At 42.6% G+C, this 19,366-nt stretch overlaps 1 protein-coding gene across 2 annotated transcripts in view; it reads right to left on the reverse strand.

The window, feature by feature from the left end:
• NAALAD2 (N-acetylated alpha-linked acidic dipeptidase 2) overlaps window positions 1-19,366 on the reverse strand; it is a 77,656-nt gene that overhangs the window by 41,118 nt on the left and 17,172 nt on the right. Inside the window, exons 3-8 of one of the 2 annotated variants that reach the window (XM_077298550.1) lie at window positions 18,232-18,334; window positions 17,973-18,159; window positions 17,322-17,423; window positions 16,312-16,437; window positions 4,219-4,405; window positions 1,817-1,910 (exon numbers count right to left, since the gene is read on the reverse strand). In XM_077298550.1, coding sequence (XP_077154665.1) covers window positions 1,817-1,910; window positions 4,219-4,405; window positions 16,312-16,437; window positions 17,322-17,423; window positions 17,973-18,159; window positions 18,232-18,334 — 799 coding nt within the window. Of the gene's footprint in view, window positions 1-1,816; window positions 1,911-4,218; window positions 4,406-11,302; window positions 11,414-13,991; window positions 14,261-16,311; window positions 16,438-17,321; window positions 17,424-17,972; window positions 18,160-18,231; window positions 18,335-19,366 lie in introns of those variants that run through there. The other variant, XM_077298551.1, reaches the window with a different exon arrangement.

A 19,366-nucleotide genomic window follows, 5' to 3' on the forward strand; every position in this document is an offset into this window, starting at 1 on the left:
AACCGCACCCCAACTTCCAAAAATATTAAGCTTTGATATTTATGAGTCTTTTGTGTTGATTGAGAACATAGTTGTTGATCAATAGTAAAAATAATCCCCTAAAATACAACTTGCCTAATAATTCTGCACACAGTGTACAGTAGATAACACAGGATCCACCATTCACAATAGGTGATGTCACAGCTCACCTCCTCCTCCTGTACAATGACTGATAACACCTCTATATACAGTAGATAACACAGGATCCAGCATTCACAATAGGTGATGTCACAGCTCACCTCCTCCTCCTGTACAATGACTGATAACACCTCTATATACAGTAGATAACACAGGATCCACCATTCACAATAGGTGATGTCACAGCTCACCTCCTCCTCCTGTACAATGACTGATAACACCTCTATATACAGTAGATAACACAGGATCCACCATTCACAATAGGTGATGTCACAGCTCACCTCCTCCTCCTGTACAATGACTGATAACACCTCTATATACAGTAGATAACACAGGATCCACCATTCACAATAGGTGATGTCACAGCTCACCTCCTCCTCCTGTACAATGACTGATAAACAATTTAAAATCACTGGGATAATCCTCAAAACACACAGGTGAACACCAAATTTGTAAATAACACTTATCACATGGATACTATGTAATATAGAGCCAAATATCTATATAGTTTATTTCTCGCCCAATTCAGCCGTGGAGACACAGTAGTCCATGGAGCCGCGTGGGTAGGTGATAACTGCGCAGAAACACTATCTATCCCTGTTCTGCCCCGTGTACTGGCTCCCGTCCTAACATTGACAGTACCCGAGTGTCAAACTAATTCTTTTTTTTTTTTCGGGGAGGTGATGTGATCAAATACAGGGATTCTGCCATTACGATTGCTTTTTCCCCATTTCGGTGTTCGCGCTTTCGGATATCTAACTTTAGTTGTCAATTAAGCAAGTTGTGATACAGAATATGTTATTTTATTTATTTTTATTTTTTCAGATTTCAATATTTACATTTGGGGAATTTGGTGATTTAAACTTTAATATTTGTATTTTTTAAATATTTTTTAAGGAATTTTTTTTAATATGGTTTTTCTAATTTTAAATAGTCTACTTAGGTGAATTGAACTTGAGATTGCTTGATCCCTATAAAATACACTGAACTACAGTAGTATTGCAGTGTATTTGTAAAACGAAGAATAGTAACATAGCAAACGTGGGAACCTTCAGTAGGTGGAGGGAGAGGACGGTGATTCCTAAATGACTGCACTACTTTCCTAACTTTTTAAAAATCGCTACCTCCGGAGACAGCAGATATTCTCAGGTGCCGGCTGTATAGCGCAGCTGCTGAGTATACTATGACATAGTATCCCTGACATCCAAGGCTGTCGCATATAATTGGAACCGAAAAGTAGCTTGGCACTAGCCACATCATGCCAACCCCAATCTCATCCTGCCCTACTAATCAGATTTGTCTATATAGAAATGTAGTTGGGAGCCTTCAGTCACAGGCACCGGTTTCTTCTTCACCCTTTGCTGGTGCTTCCACCGTGGGTTAGGCTTGAAGCACGTTCCAACATCATAATGTTGGCCACCCAAAGTGACCACATGGGTTGACGGAAGTTGTGACTTCATCATGTCAGAACGTGCGTCAAGGCCCTACCAGCTCTGGAAGCACTGGTAAAGAGTGAAGAAAGTCGGGTTCTAGAACCTTATGAAGCCAGTGGAGCATCGGCAAGTTTTCTGCCCGAAATTGAGCAAATCTACTGAATTGGAATATTGGCAGATTCGCTTGTCTCTCATTTGGAGCATACCTTAGTATTTGTGCAGCATCATGATATCCTATAGGATGGACGGGAATGCTGGGTAGTCCAACTCCTTCATCTGCCTCATATCTATACATAAAATCTGAAGGAGAGGGAGATCATAAACTACAGATGATTTAACATGCAGTAAACAACAGAAAGCTAAAAATAGTAACAATGGCTACAGATGCCATTTTATGGTGTTCATAATAGTTGCTACGTCCCCTCCCCCACAAATAATATACCAACACCAAGTTAACACCAAGTTGGAAGATATTACAATTTGGAACTAAAATCAACCATGGGTCAGGGTTTACTCTTAACCTAGGACAAAGAAACCAGCATTTATAATAAATTCTTCTTGACCTTGCATGGAATTGTGATTTAAAGGGTTATTTCCACTTTTGCATTGATGGATATTGTTGGATAGACCTTATGAAAACAAGCACTTTTACAATTTACTGTTTATTATAATTTACAGCCGTTCTGGAGATATTAACAATTTTTTCTTTCGTTTACAACTCGTTGCCTAGGAGAATGACCACCGCTGCAGTCTAACTTTATTAGAAGGAAACTGTCACGACACAGCTGTCGGGTAACCCAGGACCAGGGACTCCTTTCTTGTCCCCAACACTAGGAGGTGCCCTAGCTTGCCCTATTTCCCGGGATAGTTCAGATGGCGAAGATGCTGGGGCTTACGCCCTTGCCTTATCTCCTAAGTTAGCCATCTGTCTGTTCTCTTCCCCCACCCAGGGAAGAGGGGATGCTACTGTGCACCGCGGTACACCAACCCGACAAACAGGGCAACACAGAAAAGGAACAGAAAACTCTAGACATATAAAATATTCACTCACATATAACAGAGGAATCCACCAGGGTGTGCAGGAAGGGGAAAAAAAAAAATAGTGAAGGATAAGGAATTACCAAGCGTACAAACCAAGCAACAGTTGTTAATAACTCCTCCAACTCTCCTTCTCATACCAACTCCTTTCTCTCCATTAGCCATGCAGCAATAAAGCTATCTCTGACGAGGATTAATAGCAGAGCCCAGATTATAAAGGGAAAAGGAGTGGCTAACCGAGTACAGCTGAGCACGTGGCCGGTTAACCCCTGTTCTGCCAGAAGAAATAAACACATTTAATATGACGGAGAAGTGCTTCTTCTCAGAGCCGGAGTAGGAGCAATCAGACATTGAGGTCTTTTGGCTCAACACTGTCGCGGTAACCCTGTGACAGAAACAGTACGCTCCAGCAATCCTGCACAGCTCCAAAACAAGTGCTTACAAGCTCAATAGAAAAGAGACTAAGAACTACGGATGTTCTGCTGTTAAGCAATGGTGGTCGGTCTCCAAGGTAATGAGCTAAACACAATCAAAGTGATAATATCTCAAGAACGGCTGGAAAATTAATTAGCAATAAATTACAAACTTGCTTACATTTACAAGGGCTATTCAAATTAACCATTTTACGTAGGTAAGGAAAAACCCTTTTAATTAATCCTTTCTGCCATGTATTTCCATTACGGAGTCTGACCATGTGGCTTATCCAATAAACGGCCAACCATGGAACCTAAAGATTGAGTTGGACTACAAGAATGAGATCATAATCATAACATGATAATATGTTGTGTCATCCAAATCATTAATCAGACTCAACACCGGACACTGATGTGGACTCCCAGTACTCAACTGGCTAGGCTTATAGGACCGCATGTTCTCCATCCGAGAAAATTGGTCCAATTATGCTAATCAGACTTGGAGGGGAATCCAATAGGAATCGGAGGGGCGTCCGAGAGGGATCGGAGGGGCATCAGTTTTTCTTGGATGTGGAGAATAACAAAAATAAAAAAAATGAAAATATCTTACAGAGTTTTTAAGTGTTCCTACAAATTTGTAAAAGTAACACATAGGGTTCCAAGAATCCCAATAAGAACTGTGATTTTGAGATCCAAAAAGGTTCAGGGCAGATTCTCAGATTAACTATTGCCGTGTTTATTACTTGTTGGTTTCTGCACCAATAGTTACAAAAACTAGTTTTATAGGAACTGCTGCAAAACTACCCCCCAAACCAATAACTCACTGCTGTAGTTGTGTTTTCCACATTTATCCATACGACTTGCTCAAGAGTGCAGGGACCCCTCAAGGATCAGTTGTGATCCACAAGTAATCTGGCAATTTGCCTTCAGGAAGAATGAAGCACTACACAATTCCCATTTAAATCAATAGGTTCTTTGAGTGATAAAGGACATTTTTAGTTGTCCAGAGCTAGAACTGTTCTCTTCTTTTCCGAGATATATTGTTTATTTGGTACTGAACATCTGAACTAGGCCTACATGTGGACATTACAAGATGTCCACAACAAAAGTGCACCTAATCTAAAGGTTTCTGCTCCAATTTCTTTCCATCTACTCACCTTTTGCAGGATAACCTGGTGTTAGAGGATCCCCTGCACCATTAAGATTCAAGACGTTACCACGTTGGACACCACTACCTGGAAGGTTCCAACCAGCAGGATAGGGCTCAACCCCGGGAGAGCAGTAATCAGCCGGATCGGAGAACAGGATAATCCCTTTGGCTCCCGCCAGTATAGCATTTTTCACCTACGGAAATACAGCATCAATGAGTATCTCAAACATAAAGATTCTTCATTTTTCATTCATTGTAACTTTAAGAACGCAAAACAGATACTAAACTGAACACAAAATACAGTACAAAATGACAAAAGTATGTGAACATGGAACTTAAACTTGTGAATTCTCACAGCGTGCATACTGTGAGGATTCTCCGATGCAGGGAGCGGACGGTCATGTGACCACAAGAGTTTGCATAGTTCCAGCCACATTCCAACTAGATGTGTCCGACCTCACTCAGTACAATTGCTTCGAGTGAGGCTGGACACTTCTAGTCGGTATGTGACCACATCTATACAAATCACATACTTGCAGTTTCGCGCCCACTGCTCCTGGCAAATCCGCTCATCGTGAGGATTCACACATTTCCTTCTCCTTGTGAGGAGAGCAGCACTGATGAGGTTTTGTCTGCAGACACAGTCATAACCAAAAACGTTGGCACCCTTATAATTGTTCCAGAAAATGAAGTATTTCTCCCCAGAAAATTATTCCAATTACATGTTTTGTTATACACGTTTATTTCCTTTGTGTGTATTGGAACAACACAAAAAAACTGAAAAGAATGGCAAATTGGACATAATTTCACACAAAACCCCCAAAATGGGCAGAAAAAATTTCACTAAGGGTACGTGTCAACGTTCAGGATGGCCGGCGGTTTGGACAGAGCGGCAAACCTGCTCCGCCCTAAGCCCCGCCCCCTTCTGTGACGCAATGATGCCGGATGTGTTCATTGCACACATCCAGCATCATCGCACCCCTCGCATAGGGCCCTGTGTTTTACCTTGCAGCGGCGCAGCGTCACCGCAAGGTACACGGACATGCTGCGATCTAAAAAGACGCGCCGCATGTCCGGAATCGCAGGCCCGCCGGGTGCGTGTTACCACGCATAGTGGAGACGGGATTTCATAAAATCCCCTCCACTATGCTGTAACATCTGGACGCTGCGTGTTTGACGCTGCGGCTCTGCGCAGCGTCAAACACGCAGTGTTTCCTGAACGTGGAAACATACCCTAAAACCTAAAAAATTGATGCTGTGACTCAAGGATGCAACGAGCGGAGCCGAGGGAAGTGCTCCTAACCACAAGGCCCCTTTAAGGAAATTCTTCAGAAAAAATGAATACACTGAGCCCTAAGAGCAAGAGTAAAATGGCAGGTGTACTACAGAGCTGGGTGACTTTTGCATGCCAACTTATGTTATCATGCAGTGCCGTGATGAGGTGATCACCCAGCGGACACCTATGTAGATCTTGGAGGGGTTCACATACATTTAGACATTCAGTATGCTAAATGAAAATAAATACAATTCCACATTTCCTATTAACAGTCATACATCATAATGTTACAGCATGTGGTTGCATGTTATTTGAGACACTCATTAACATCACACGACCATTGGACCAACTAACGAATAACCAAGCAATGTGCTGACGGGCCTTCTACTCTGCCTCCCCCCGGTTGCTTACACAGCGAGGGGCGCCAGGACTGAGCGCCGGAAACAACATTCCTGGAGTAATTAGCAGAAAACACCAATGGGTGTATGGAGGCATCAGCAAGTCTGGTGGGGAGGTCTATCACCTGCTCCGTCCCTGCACAATTCCTGGTGGGAGCTGATTATATTCATTAGCCTCCTTAGCTTCATTGCACATTCCCGAAATTACTGGCGGGAGGAAAATAAGAGGGAGGTCGTCAAGAAAACTCACTTCAGGATTAAAGCTTGTGAAATGTATAGGAATGTTCTGTATGATACATAGTAGAGTTGAGCAAAAATATTCACATGACCCTGGTCCGGCGGCCACCTCATTAGCCCTGCAATCTGCCTACTAAGTGCAGCATTCCCAGCACCTCTTTGCGAATAGTTTGACCGTGACGTCACAATATTGTGCCGCAATACACACATGAAGTCAACATCTGTATGTTCTCCTCGCGTTCGCATGGGTTTCCTCCGGGTTCTCCGCTTTCCTCCCACACTCAAAAGACATACTGATAGGTAATTAGGGATTTGGATGTTTCACCCGAGCAGTTCGCCCCCGGGGACATTTACTTCACCTGTGGGAAGTTATACCATCCAGCTGCCATACCATCACCCCATACGACCCCTTTAAGCAGCGTCGGTCCCTAATGACCGAATACCACAGGTGGCGTCACGAACAAACTTTATTCTTAAACTCCCTTTAAAGATCTTTCCCTTTACTTGGGCGCCCAGGGCCATGGAGCGGGTCGCAGCCACTGTGACGTCCCCTTCAAGTACCGGACCTGGTACCGAGTACCCCACTGCCCTGGCGGGTGACTCAACTTGGCGTCACGAACAGGATGTACCCGGGGGCGAAACATCCTATAACCAGAGAATTAATTTAGATTGTGAGCCCCTATAGGGACAGTGGTAATAAAGTCTGTAAAGAGCTGCAAAATATGATGGAGTTATGTAAGATAACATAATAAATAAGAGGGGTGGTCCTTCTTGGTTAAAAAGGTCCCTGATTAATTACTTGATCACACACTTTCATTGACTAGACAATCCATTTAAACTCTCCCCGACATCTGGCTCATGTAAGGTGCAAGTGTTTGAAGTGGTTTACACATGGCGGGTGTTGGCTGTATTATACAGCCGACATCAGCTGCTCTCAGCAGAAACCAGATATAACTCAGATCGAAGGTGTTTGGCCCCGTATATGCAGTTGTCAATCATTAGAAAGTGGCGCAATCAAGGTGGCGTGCCGATTCTGGCACCCATCGCACCCATCGCACCACCCCTGCCATGATGTGATTACGGATGCAGATGGGATGCCACCAGCTTTGCTTCTTGGTAGATCATTATTTTGTCTTAAACTATCAAAAAACTGAAGGTTTTAAGGTATTGTCCGCTATTCAAACCCTTTGTCAATTATGACTATATAACATAATAACAGCCATACTCACCTATTTTGTAGGCGCCGTTTCACAATGTCGGCACTGGATCTTCTGGGGCTCTGGTGATGTTATGTCACGTGAACCCTGCAGCCAATCAGGATTCGCTTCACTTTCATTTCCTTCATTCACAGGAAGTCAGAGCAGCAGCTATCACTATTCAGGAGGTCAGTTTTCATCAGAGGGAAGTTAAGAGTAAAGCGGGCGATAATTGGTGGCAGGGCTCACGTGACAAATGTCATGCAAGCCCTGGGAGGCCTGTTTGTTAGGGAATCCCTGCATGTGTTGCGGCTGTCTAAAAGCTGTAGGGACTCAAACATGTTACTCGAGCCCCTTTGATACTCAGATAACGCTATATCTGTGCACGTTCGCACATCACTACACTGGATGTTCTTTTTGTATGATAGCAGCAGAGATCTTGATACAACATTTTGAAATCCGATTTTTTCCTGTCACAAAGACTGACTTATTTTCTGAAACCATAATTCCTCTTTAAAGGGAATCTGTCGCCAGGTTTTCCCCCATATAAAGGGGGCCAGCACCTGAAAGCCCTCAAGTACAACATTCTAGAATGCTCTGAAAGGCACAAAAATAGCTTTCGTTATACTCGCCTATGGTGCGGTCCGGCCGATGGGCGTCTCTGGTCTTGATTAGAGATGGGCGAATCTGAACAATAAAGTTTGACATCCATACCGAACACCTACTGTTCGGGCACGGACAACAAACACTGACTTCACTAGGAAGTCCGTGTTACTGTTCAGGTTCGGCTGCCCGAACACCGGGTGTTTGTCGCGCTGTCATTTGCAAGGCAGCGCGGTAAACACCGCTTCTGATCGGCGGAAAAATCATCACCACTGGTCAGAGAGCCGCGGTTCCATGCTGTCAAAAGAGTGAGCGATCAGCTGTGATCGGAGGTATAAAGTTTACCTTCGGTCACTGGTATCAGCTGATGGGACTACTGCTGCCATCATCCGAAATCTGCTGCCGCAAATAACAGTGAGAGCAGGAGCGGCGGATGAGAGTATCATCAGCTGTTCCTGCGCTGTAAATAGTTTAAAAAAAAATGGTGTGGGTTCCCCCTATTTTTGATAACCAGCCAGTCAAAACTCACAGTTGGGGGCTGCAACCTTCAGCTGTGAGCTTCAGCAAGGCTAGTTATTAAGAATAGAGGGGGTCCCCATGCCTTTTGCTTTTCCCATGACTCACAATCCAGAAACATCAGTGGCTGGATGAAAGATGCAAGAGTCTGTCTGGATCCCAGAAACTCACTCGGCTTTTATGCACACACACTGATTACAAGCAAACAGGTCACAGGTGAGGATGTTACCTTTAGTTACCATTCAAACCCATTTGTGTCAATTTCCGTGCATGTTATCAGGCCAAAATCACAAGGGTACGTAAACTTTTGATCAGGGTCATTTGGATGTTTTGGGTTGTCATTAGGTTTTAAAAAGAAAAAAACACAGTAGTTTGACAATAAATGGCTTCACCCAACCAATAACCATGAGTGGAGAAAAAGTTTTGGTGTTATCATTCATATTCTCTGAAAAAAAGGCCAATAAATCAAAAATTCTGCTGGGGTATGTAAACTTTTGAGCACAACTGTATATACTAAGGGACTGGGTTATACATAATAATTGAGTACACAATATACTAAGGGACTGTGTTATACATAATAAGTGAGTACACAATATACTAAGGGACTGTTATACACAATAAGTGAGTACATGATATACTAAAGGGACTGTTATACACAATAAGTGAGTACACTATATACTAAGGGACTGTGTTATACACAATAAGTGAGTACACGATATACTAAGGGACTGTGTTATACACAATAAGTGAGTACACGATATACTAAGGGACTGTGTTATACATAATAAGCGAGTACACTATATACTAAGGGACTGTGTTATACACAATAAGTGAGTACACTATATACTAAGGGACTGTGTTATACATAATAAGGCTACATTCCTGTATCCATGTGCAGTGTCGGTGTGCTCGCTTTTACAGATGCATTGAGCGTGTCCTATTCTGATCTTCAAAACTGGATCAGAACAAGACATTCTCTGACCCTTACGGATCTCATTCTCAGATCCATGATTTTCATGCAAGTGTGAATGGACCTATAAAACTCTACGAGTCCTTCTGATAAAAAAAAAAAAAAAAAATCGGCCAGCACACGCACATTTGACACAAATGTGAGAATAGATAAATCCACAGTGTACAATGGTACTGTATATACATATAAGTGTGCGTGAGCCAATATAGGCAATACTTTATGCAAATAATTTCTATAAAAGTGACCAGTGCACTGTGGAGAAAGTAGTGGAAAAAAACACCTAACCAGAGGTAGGTACAACCAAAGCCAATATATGGATAAAAGTAAGATATAACACCAGACAAAAGTTATATAGAAAAACGCCTTTATTAAATATAGTGGCAAATTAATATATATTAAAATTTACATAAAAAGTGCGCACAAGAACGATGAAAAGACAAAATTAATAAAGTATCTAAAAAGACGTATATATAAATGAAAATCAAGCTGACCCCAACAAGGTACACATGAATCAAGGGTGTGGCTCCCTACTAGTATGTACTGGAATCAAAACCAGTCCGTGTAGAGATATATCAGAAACTGCATAGACAAAGTGCAACGTGCCAAAATATATCATAATTACAAAAAAAATTTTTATGAATAAAATTATCACACAATGTGAAATACTAAAGTGCAAATGTGCAAAATATTTAACATGTGCAATATATTAAATAAAAAAACGTGATTAATCTGGTCTGATTTGCCTATTCAGTGTAAAAAACAATAAGTATTGTCATATTGCAGTATAAATTCCACGGTAGAAGTGGTGCACCATAGGTTATCTATAATGGACACCACCACTTACTGCCGACACTCTATTAGATCAAAGCGGCGGAAAAAATCCGCAAGTAATTAAAAGAGCATAGTAGTCGCAAATCGTGATTTTTGCTCTTATATAGTGAATGGGGAGCACACAATACCTGAATAACCCAGGTCAGCAGGGTCAGCTATGTCCTCATGCGAACGCGCCCCAACGCGCGTTTCGGATATTAATCCTTCGTCAGGGGGACGAAGGATTAATATCCGAAACGCGCGTTGGGGCGCGTTCGCATGAGGACATAGCTGACCCTGCTGACCTGGGTTATTCAGGTATTGTGTGCTCCCCATTCACTATATAAGAGCAAAAATCACGATTTGCGACTACTATGCTCTTTTAATTACTTGCGGATTTTTTCCGCCGCTTTGATCTAATAGAGTGTCGGCAGTAAGTGGTGGTGTCCATTATAGATAACCTATGGTGCACCACTTCTACCGTGGAATTTATACTGCAATATGACAATACTTATTGTTTTTTACACTGAATAGGCAAATCAGACCAGATTAATCACGTTTTTTTATTTAATATATTGCACATGTTAAATATTTTGCACATTTGCACTTTAGTATTTCACATTGTGTGATAATTTTATTCATAAAAATTTTTTTTGTAATTATGATATATTTTGGCACGTTGCACTTTGTCTATGCAGTTTCTGATATATCTCTACACGGACTGGTTTTTGATTCCAGTACATACTAGTAGGGAGCCACACCCTTGATTCATGTGTACCTTGTTGGGGTCAGCTTGATTTTCATTTATATATACGTCTTTTTAGATACTTTATTAATTTTGTCTTTTCATCGTTCTTGTGCGCACTTTTTATGTAAATTTTAATATATATTAATTTGCCACTATATTTAATAAAGGCGTTTTTCTATATAACTTTTGTCTGGTGTTATATCTTACTTTTATCCATATATTGGCTTTGGTTGTACCTACAAATGTGAGAATGTAGAATGAGGGATTTTACAGATAACATTATTGCTCCAAATTTCACAGTGCAGGTACAGAATAATATTTACTTCCAAGCACTTACCGCTGACATCTCGTTGGATTAGAGTCATTTTCTGCTGCGTCTTCTTCTTCTGGTCAGACCTTCATGTGGACATCTCCCAGCTACGACTCGTCTGGTCACGACCACCGCAGCCTGAAAAATAACTTGGTCACAAATATTGTATACATACAGTGGGGAAAATAAGTATCTGATACACATTTTCCACCTACAAGAATGGAGAGGTTTGTGAGACAGAATCAAAATATATAAAAAAGAAAATCACATTGTACAATTTTTAAATAATTAATTTGCATTTTATTGCATGAAATAAGTATTTGATCACCAGCCAACGAGCAAGAATTATTAGTTTTTCTCTAAGAAGTCTTTCTACTCTGCACTCATTACCTGTATTAATTGCTCCTGTTTGAACTCATTACCTGTATAAAAGACACTTGTCCACACCCTCAATCACACTCCAACCTCTCCACCATGGCCAAGACAAAAGAGCTGTCTATGGACCAGGAACCAAATTGTAGACCTGCACAAGGCTGGGATAGGCTACAGGACAATAGGCAAGTAGCTTGGTGAGAAGGCAACAACTGTTGGCGCAATTATTAGAAAATGGAAGAAACACAAGATGACTGTCAGTCTTCCTCAGTCTGGGGCTCCATGCAAGATCTCGCCTCATGGGGTAAGGATGATTCTGAGAAAGATCAGGAATCAGCCCAGAACTACACGGGAGGACCTGGTCAATGACCTGAAGAGAGCTGGGTTCACAGTCTCAAACATTACCATTAGTAACACACTACGCTGTCATAGATTAAAATCTTGTACGGCACGCAAGGTACCCCTGCCCACACCAGCATATATCCACGCCTGTTCGAAGTATGCCAATAACCATCTGGATGATCTAGAGGAGGCATGGGAGAAGGTTATGTGGTCAGAGGAGATCAAAATAGAACTTTAGGTATGAAGTCCACTTGTCGTGTTTGGAGGAAGAAGAAGGATGAGTACAACCCCAAGAACAACATCCCAACCGTAAAGCATGGTGGGGGAAACATCATACTTCAGGGGTGCTAGTCTGTGAAGGAAACAGGACAACTGCACCGTATTGAAGGGAGGATGGATGGGGTCATGTATTTCGAGATTTTGGCCAAAATCCTCCTTCCCTCAGTAAGAGCATTGAAGGTGGCTCGTGATTGGTTCTTCCAGCATGACAATGATCAGATACACACAGTAATGGCTCCCCGTAAGACGCATTTCAAGGTCCTAGAGTTGCATAGCCAATCTCCAGACCTAAACCCAATAAAAAACATCTTTGGAGGAAGCTGAAACTCAATGTTGGCCAATGACAGCCCCGAAATCTGAAAGATCTGGAGAAGATCTGTATGGAGGAATGAGCCAAAATCCCTGCTGCAGTGTGTGCAAAACTGGTCAAGAACTACAGGAAACATCCGACCTCTGTAATTGCAAACAAAGGTTTCTGAACCAAATATTACGTTCTGTTTTTCTATTGTATCAAATCCTTATTTCATGCAATAAAATACAATTTCATAATTTAAAAATCATACAATGGGATTTTGTGTTTTTTATTTTCAGATTCTGTCTCTCACAGGTAAAATGTACCTGCAATAAATATTATAGATCTTTCCATTCTTTGTAGGTGGGAAAACTTGCAAAATCGGCAGTGTATCAAATACTTATTTTTCCCACTGTACATTTGCCTCCCCCGCACTGTGCCCCTGAGTACAAATATGTACCCCACCATTAATATGCTATTAGCCACTCAATCAAAATATAAAGTGATAAGCAGCACTGTGCCCCCCCCCCCCATTAACTATAGTCTTCGCCGCCCAATATAAATTATTCAGTCTTTGTAACTCTCCCCCAATTAACTTTAAGGCTATGTGCACACGCTATGCTTTTGATACAAAAAATATCCAAGGTTTTAATGAATGAGATCCCTGAAGTTTCATGCACACATAACTTATATTTTCCTTGCAGATTAGCAGCAGATTAAAATCTGTATAATGCCAATTCTTACAGCGTATTTCACCCACACTAATGAATAGGGAAAATATGCAACAAAAACATGTAAAAAATGTGTTTTACGTAGCGTTTTTCCGCTAACACATTAGGATATGCAGCTTAATTTTCTCCTGCAAATCCTGAACGTGTGCACATAGCCTTAGTCCCTGTCCTGTGTCCTCTAATCATTCATTATAAGTCCCCCTTAATCCCATTCCAATCCACACCCCAATTTATTGTCCTTTCCCCCACATCCCATCACTGTCCTCTCCCCCCACATCCCATCACTGTCCTCTCCCCCACATCCCATCACTGTCCTCTCCCCCCACATCCCATCCCTGTCCTCTCCCCCCACATCCCATCCCTGTCCTCTCCCCCCACATCCCATCCCTGTCCTCTCCCCCCACATCCCATCCCTGTCCTCTCCCCCCACATCCCATCCCTGTCCTCTCCCCCCACATCCCATCCCTGTCCTCTCCCCCCACATCCCATCCCTGTCCTCTCCCTCCACATTCCATCCCTGTCCTCTCCCTCCACTTCCCAACCCTATCCTCTCCCTCCACATCCCATCCCTGTCCTCTCCACATCCCATCACTGTCCTCTCCCCCTACATCCCATCATTGTCCTCTCCCCCACATGCCCCATCCCTGTCATTGTCCCCTACCCAGTGTATTGAAAAATAAAAAAAAATAAACACATTCACCTCACCGACCATTCTGTCAAGATATCGCTGCTTCTTTCTTCATGCTGGCAACTTTCTAAATGATAGAGGAGTGAGGCACTTGTCTGTGTCATTGAGAAGGGGCAGAAAGAAGAGGACAGATTCCTGCAGCTCCACAGGCCAGATTGCCCTCAGTATTACCACCCTGCCAGCGCCCCTCTCCACCTCCGGGCCCCAGATATGTGCACACAACGTCTTGTTCATGCAGGTCTGCTTCGAAACCCATCTGAAAGGTGCTAACTTAGTGCTCAAAAGAATTACCATAAATTTCGATGTAAATGCCCCTTGCTGTGCATATATTCAGTCTTTTGAACTTCCTTTACCGGCTTCACGTTTCGATGCCAAGTGGGTAAAAAAGTGACCAGTCCCTTCTTCTCACATGTTCCACTCTGAATACACTCTATATTTTACAATGAAAATTAATTAAATGAGAAGGCTTAAAAAGACGTGCGTGTTTCAGAGCATTTTGTCAGAATTTACGCTTTAAAAAACAATAGTAGTTTCCTCAATGTTGAATGAAGCTAAAAAAAAAAGAGACAGTAAAAAAAGACAACACAGAAAAAAGCTGAAAACAATTCGCCCGAGGTCATGAAAAAAGCTCAAGGAAACAACAAAAAAAACAAAAAAAAAGAAGAAGTCTCAGGAAAAAAAAGCTAGGGTCTTCTGGAGCATCTTGAAAAACTCAACGGGTTCTCTCACGTGCATGGATCGCCCCCGTAGGGCAGTGGGGTACTCGGTACCGGGTCCTTCGGTTCTCAAGGGGGATGTCACAGTGGCAGAACTGGTCCGTGGCCCTAGGGACGTCCGTTGTAAATGGGGGAAAGGTCTTTAAAGGAATAATGTTCGTGACACCACCTGTGGTATTCGGTCAGGGTGACCGACGCTGCTTTAAGGGGTCCGCTGGGGTGATGTTATGGCAGCTAGATGGTGAAGTGTATCCCCAGGGCTTCCCAGTGTGTAGGTGGTGGATGGTGAGAGGCGCAGTGAAGAACGAGGACACAAGGTTGAAGTCTTTTTACTGAAGGCTTCAGTGTCCACAGTCCAGAGCACCAGATCACAGGGTAGGCAGAGTCCGGCCGGTTTGGAGGCAAATCCAGAGTCCCCCTTATCCAGGTGGAAATCAGTAGCCTTCCTCTAGCGCCGTGTGTTGTAGTACCTTACTGCTGAGCTTCTCATAAGGTCCTCACAACTGTGATAGATGTTCTAGATGTTGTGTCTCTCTCTGTCCTCCGGATGGATAGGACAAACCCGTATGACTGGTGGCCTGAGGCTTTTTACAGGGACTCTAGCATGCTCTAGCCTCCACAGGTTGCCACCATGCCTCCTGGGTATAGGGCGGATCAGTAACTTGGAATTAGCTGTCCTACCGGTCTCTGGAGCAAGGCATAGAGACTGTTGCTCCCTCGGTGTTCCGGCTACCGGATCCTGCACCTCAGAAGGAGGCAGCCTGTGTAGGGCAGAACTTCTTCTGGTTTCCTCTCCTTTTGCTACCACTTAGTTTCTCACCATCTACAATACAATCCTCCTTCAGTGTCTCTTTCTTAGGATGCTGCCGCACGTCGGGCAGGCGCAGCTCCGTGGCCTTCTGTCTAGGCCTCTGACAGGATCCCACCCCTGTCAGGGACCCACTACCTGAGCGGAGCTCAGATAGCAGCTCACTGGGTGAAGCCCAGCCAGCTTCTGCCCAACTTTCTATCCAGACCATGAGTTTTACCTAATTGTGAAGAGTGCCCTAATAAATAGGAGCATAGCTCCCCCTGGTGGACTGGAGTATGAAGTGTGTTGTGTGTTGGTGTTACCTGGTAAAGAGATCTCCTTTATTGCCTTCAAACGTAACATCACTCCCCCTGGTGGAAGAATGACATTACTGCAATGACCAGGACCCTGGGGTGCTGCATGCACATATCCTTACAGAGGAGTTGCTTTTGTTACAGACACATGCACCTCAAGGCCTTGACGGCTTATAGCACCATGCTGAAATCAATATGTTCCTTGATCATTTCAGACACTCGACTATACATCAGGGAAGAGAAAACAAATTAAGGCTATGTGCACACGTTGCAGATTTTTCGCGCTTTTTTCGCTATAAAAACGCGAAAAAATTGCATACATTATGCATCCCATCACTTAGAATGCATTCCGCAATTTTTGTGCACATGATGCGTTTTTTTTCCGCGAAAAAAATGCATCGCGGTAAAAAACTCAGCATGTTCATTAATTTTGAGATAAATGTGAAGGAATATTTCAAAATATCTAATAAATATCTAATAAAATATCTAATAAAAAATCCTTCAGTTCTTACCTTATTTCCTCTGAAGATTTTCCCGTATCGAGCGATGACAATTTTTCCAGTACAATTGATACTCATGTTTCGCACAAGAAAAAAAAAGTCCTCTGTTCGGGCATAATTCACATAAACCAGCTCTCCCTGCAAGAAAAGGAAACAAACTCAGAGATGGCGGCTTATAAAAGTCCAATAACGGAAAATTATATTATTGAATATTTCGAGCTCTGACATTTGAGTCAAGATTGGAGGTCTTGGGTCTTCTATTTAAAGGGTTGTTCTCATCTTCTCTGCTCAGGAGCATATCGCTCCCCTGACTCCTGACTTCCTGGGAGCTGTGCGCTCTTGAAGTTTGACAGTTTGGACCGGTGAGATGACTGCCCCGATGGTCCCAACGGTGCACTGTTCCATGCTTTAAGAAGAGGCACCATCGCCTCTGTAGCATCAGAGGATCAGGGACTCTAAAGCCATCCGGTCAGAACAGCGTTTACAAGCTGTAGAGAAAAGATCTTACAAGCATGCTCTCCTTATATGTTTGCGTTCCCAACAGCTGCATGTCTCGTGGCTAACAAACAGGTAATCCCTTGCATGTGTTGCACCTTTCGAACAGCAGCACGACTTGCAGCCGCGGGGACGCTAATATATTATTCAAGCACGATGAAGACACTTCTTTAGCATCGGAGCATGGTGGATAACACCTTATCCGAGCACGATGGCTCATGAATAGTGAGGACCAACTTGCAAAAGCAGTGTGTCCATGGTTGCGTCAGCAGTTTATGGCTCAGAAAGATGAATAGTAGCCTTTAAAGGGTTGGTTCTAAAAAGATCACCTTAAACCTTACTTTAGGATGGCTGCTTCTTTCCATGGAAGTGGTACAATCTTCGTAAGATATTATGTCCAAAGTAAAATTCATGCAAGTCCCATCCTTTCCTCAGAAACCCCAGGAACCGTATAATTGCCTAAAAGTAGACTGCAAATGGAAGGAAGCTCACTACCCTACATGATATCTCAGGACTGGCCCACTTACTTCAGGTTCTCCCTTAGCAGAAAAAGCATTATATGGTGGGACGATATCCGTGAAGTTCTCATATCCTTCTGGCGGTGGCTCTGACAATGAAGTATTGAATATCTGAAAATGAGATGAATGGTTTAGGTTATGCCCCGCTTTACAAGATCAAGATCGTTGAATAAATTCATATCCTAAGTGGTTAATATAGGATGACCCATTCTGGTGATCGGATTTGGTCCCACCAGTCAGATTTCACCGGTTGATCAATACTTCTGTCTGGGATTATCCTCTTCAATTTGCCCACTCTTTAGGGTAGGTGCATGTGGTCAGTAATTGGAAGCAGCACACGTCCACTGCGTCCAAAGTGCTGAAGCTTTTGAATGCAGGTGATTCCGCATGTGTTCATTGAACCGGGCGGAATCACCGCATCCTACACATTGTATGGGGGAAATTTATCTTGCGCATCTCCATTCCATTCAGATAGGGCTCAAGATCACTGATGGTTCCGGGGGTCAGACGCAAGGTGATCAGTACGTTACCCTCTATACTTTGGATAATGGATCACTTTCAGTAGTGGCAATAACCCTTTTAAATAAAAAGTATCGTGAGCTCTTGACCAGTAATAGCAAAAATGTAAAAAAAATAAAATCAATACAATGTGCATCTCACCTCTGTGCCGTGTTCATCGATAATGGAGATATAGTTAGGACTGGTTTTATTGGGGTAGGACAGCAGGACGTCGTAGGGAACCAACTCAGCTTTATCCAATCCAAAATCTCTCCACTGAGCCTGGATTTTTTGGGCTAACAGAAGGTTCTGTTCTGTCCCAGCCAAATGAGGAATTTTGGTGAAATCTCTGAAAGATGAAGCCTGTTTTAGAAATAAAATTTCTATTTGCCCAAAAGTGACTATTTCCTCTCGTCCTTACCGCAGGAACTTTCTTATGTTCGCCGCCTTCATGTCAGACACAATCTCCTTCCGTACATTTCGAAGTTTAAAAGTGACGTCATGTGAGGGGCGAATAAGCCAACCTGAAAGCAAAAAAAAAACTCTTCAAAAAGTTTCGCAACAAACTCTCTTCCCGATCACTTTGGCTTTCGTCAAGAAAAATAAAGATCTGACTCATCTTCATCAAAGAACGTGATGTTTTTGTATGTAGCCCAAACACATAACAGGAAAACACGCGACACCGTAACGGGCTGTTATGGAATAATTAACGACAATAATGATTAGGACAATTTCATTTCGTGAATGGGTTGTTTCAATTATCGGAATTACAGGAATGAAAAACTTGTTTCGATCGATTGTTGCCATATGTCGCCACTCTGTAAATATATGGTCACACGAGCTTTGTATAATTTATTCTATTTTATGACAACACACGTGATCCACTTATCAGCTGGACTTGGCGTGTTTAGCCTGAGTAATGATTACACCCGAAAACCTGATTCTAAAACCTTGGTTATCCATGATGGAGATATGGGAGTCAATATGTAGATACTGCTGTATTTATGTTACTCTCCTCCATGCGAGATCCCGTCATCCACAAGACAAACACAAATAGTATTTTTTGGTCCGCTTCCCTCTATGGTGTCGTTGTTCTGCACATTAGTCCTTCCTATTTCAGCCTTATTTAATCATCCGAAAATGATCTTTTGTTTAAATCGGGTTTATGTGTTAGGCTGCCGTCACACTAGCAGTATTTGGTCAGTATTTTACATCAGTATCTGTAAGCCAAAACCAGGAGTGGAACAAACAGAGGAAAAGTATAATAGAAACATATGCACCACTTCTGCATTTATCACCCACTCCTGGTTTTGGCTACAAATACTGATGTAAAATACTGACCAAATACTGCTAGTGTGACGGCAGCCTTAGGCTTATTTAGTAAATTAGTAAATTAATTACTTATTTACTAAATTAATAATCTCGTTTTATTCACATTGGTCATTGGGGCTATTTTAGACTCATACTTCTTGTCTTTTAAGGAAGAGTTTTCAGCAGTCTCATTATCATCAGAGGCAGGAATACAATGACTGATAACATCTTTATACACAGCTGAT

This window comes from Ranitomeya variabilis, chromosome 3 (assembly GCF_051348905.1).
Source record: "Ranitomeya variabilis isolate aRanVar5 chromosome 3, aRanVar5.hap1, whole genome shotgun sequence".
NCBI classification, from domain to species: domain Eukaryota; kingdom Metazoa; phylum Chordata; class Amphibia; order Anura; family Dendrobatidae; genus Ranitomeya; species Ranitomeya variabilis.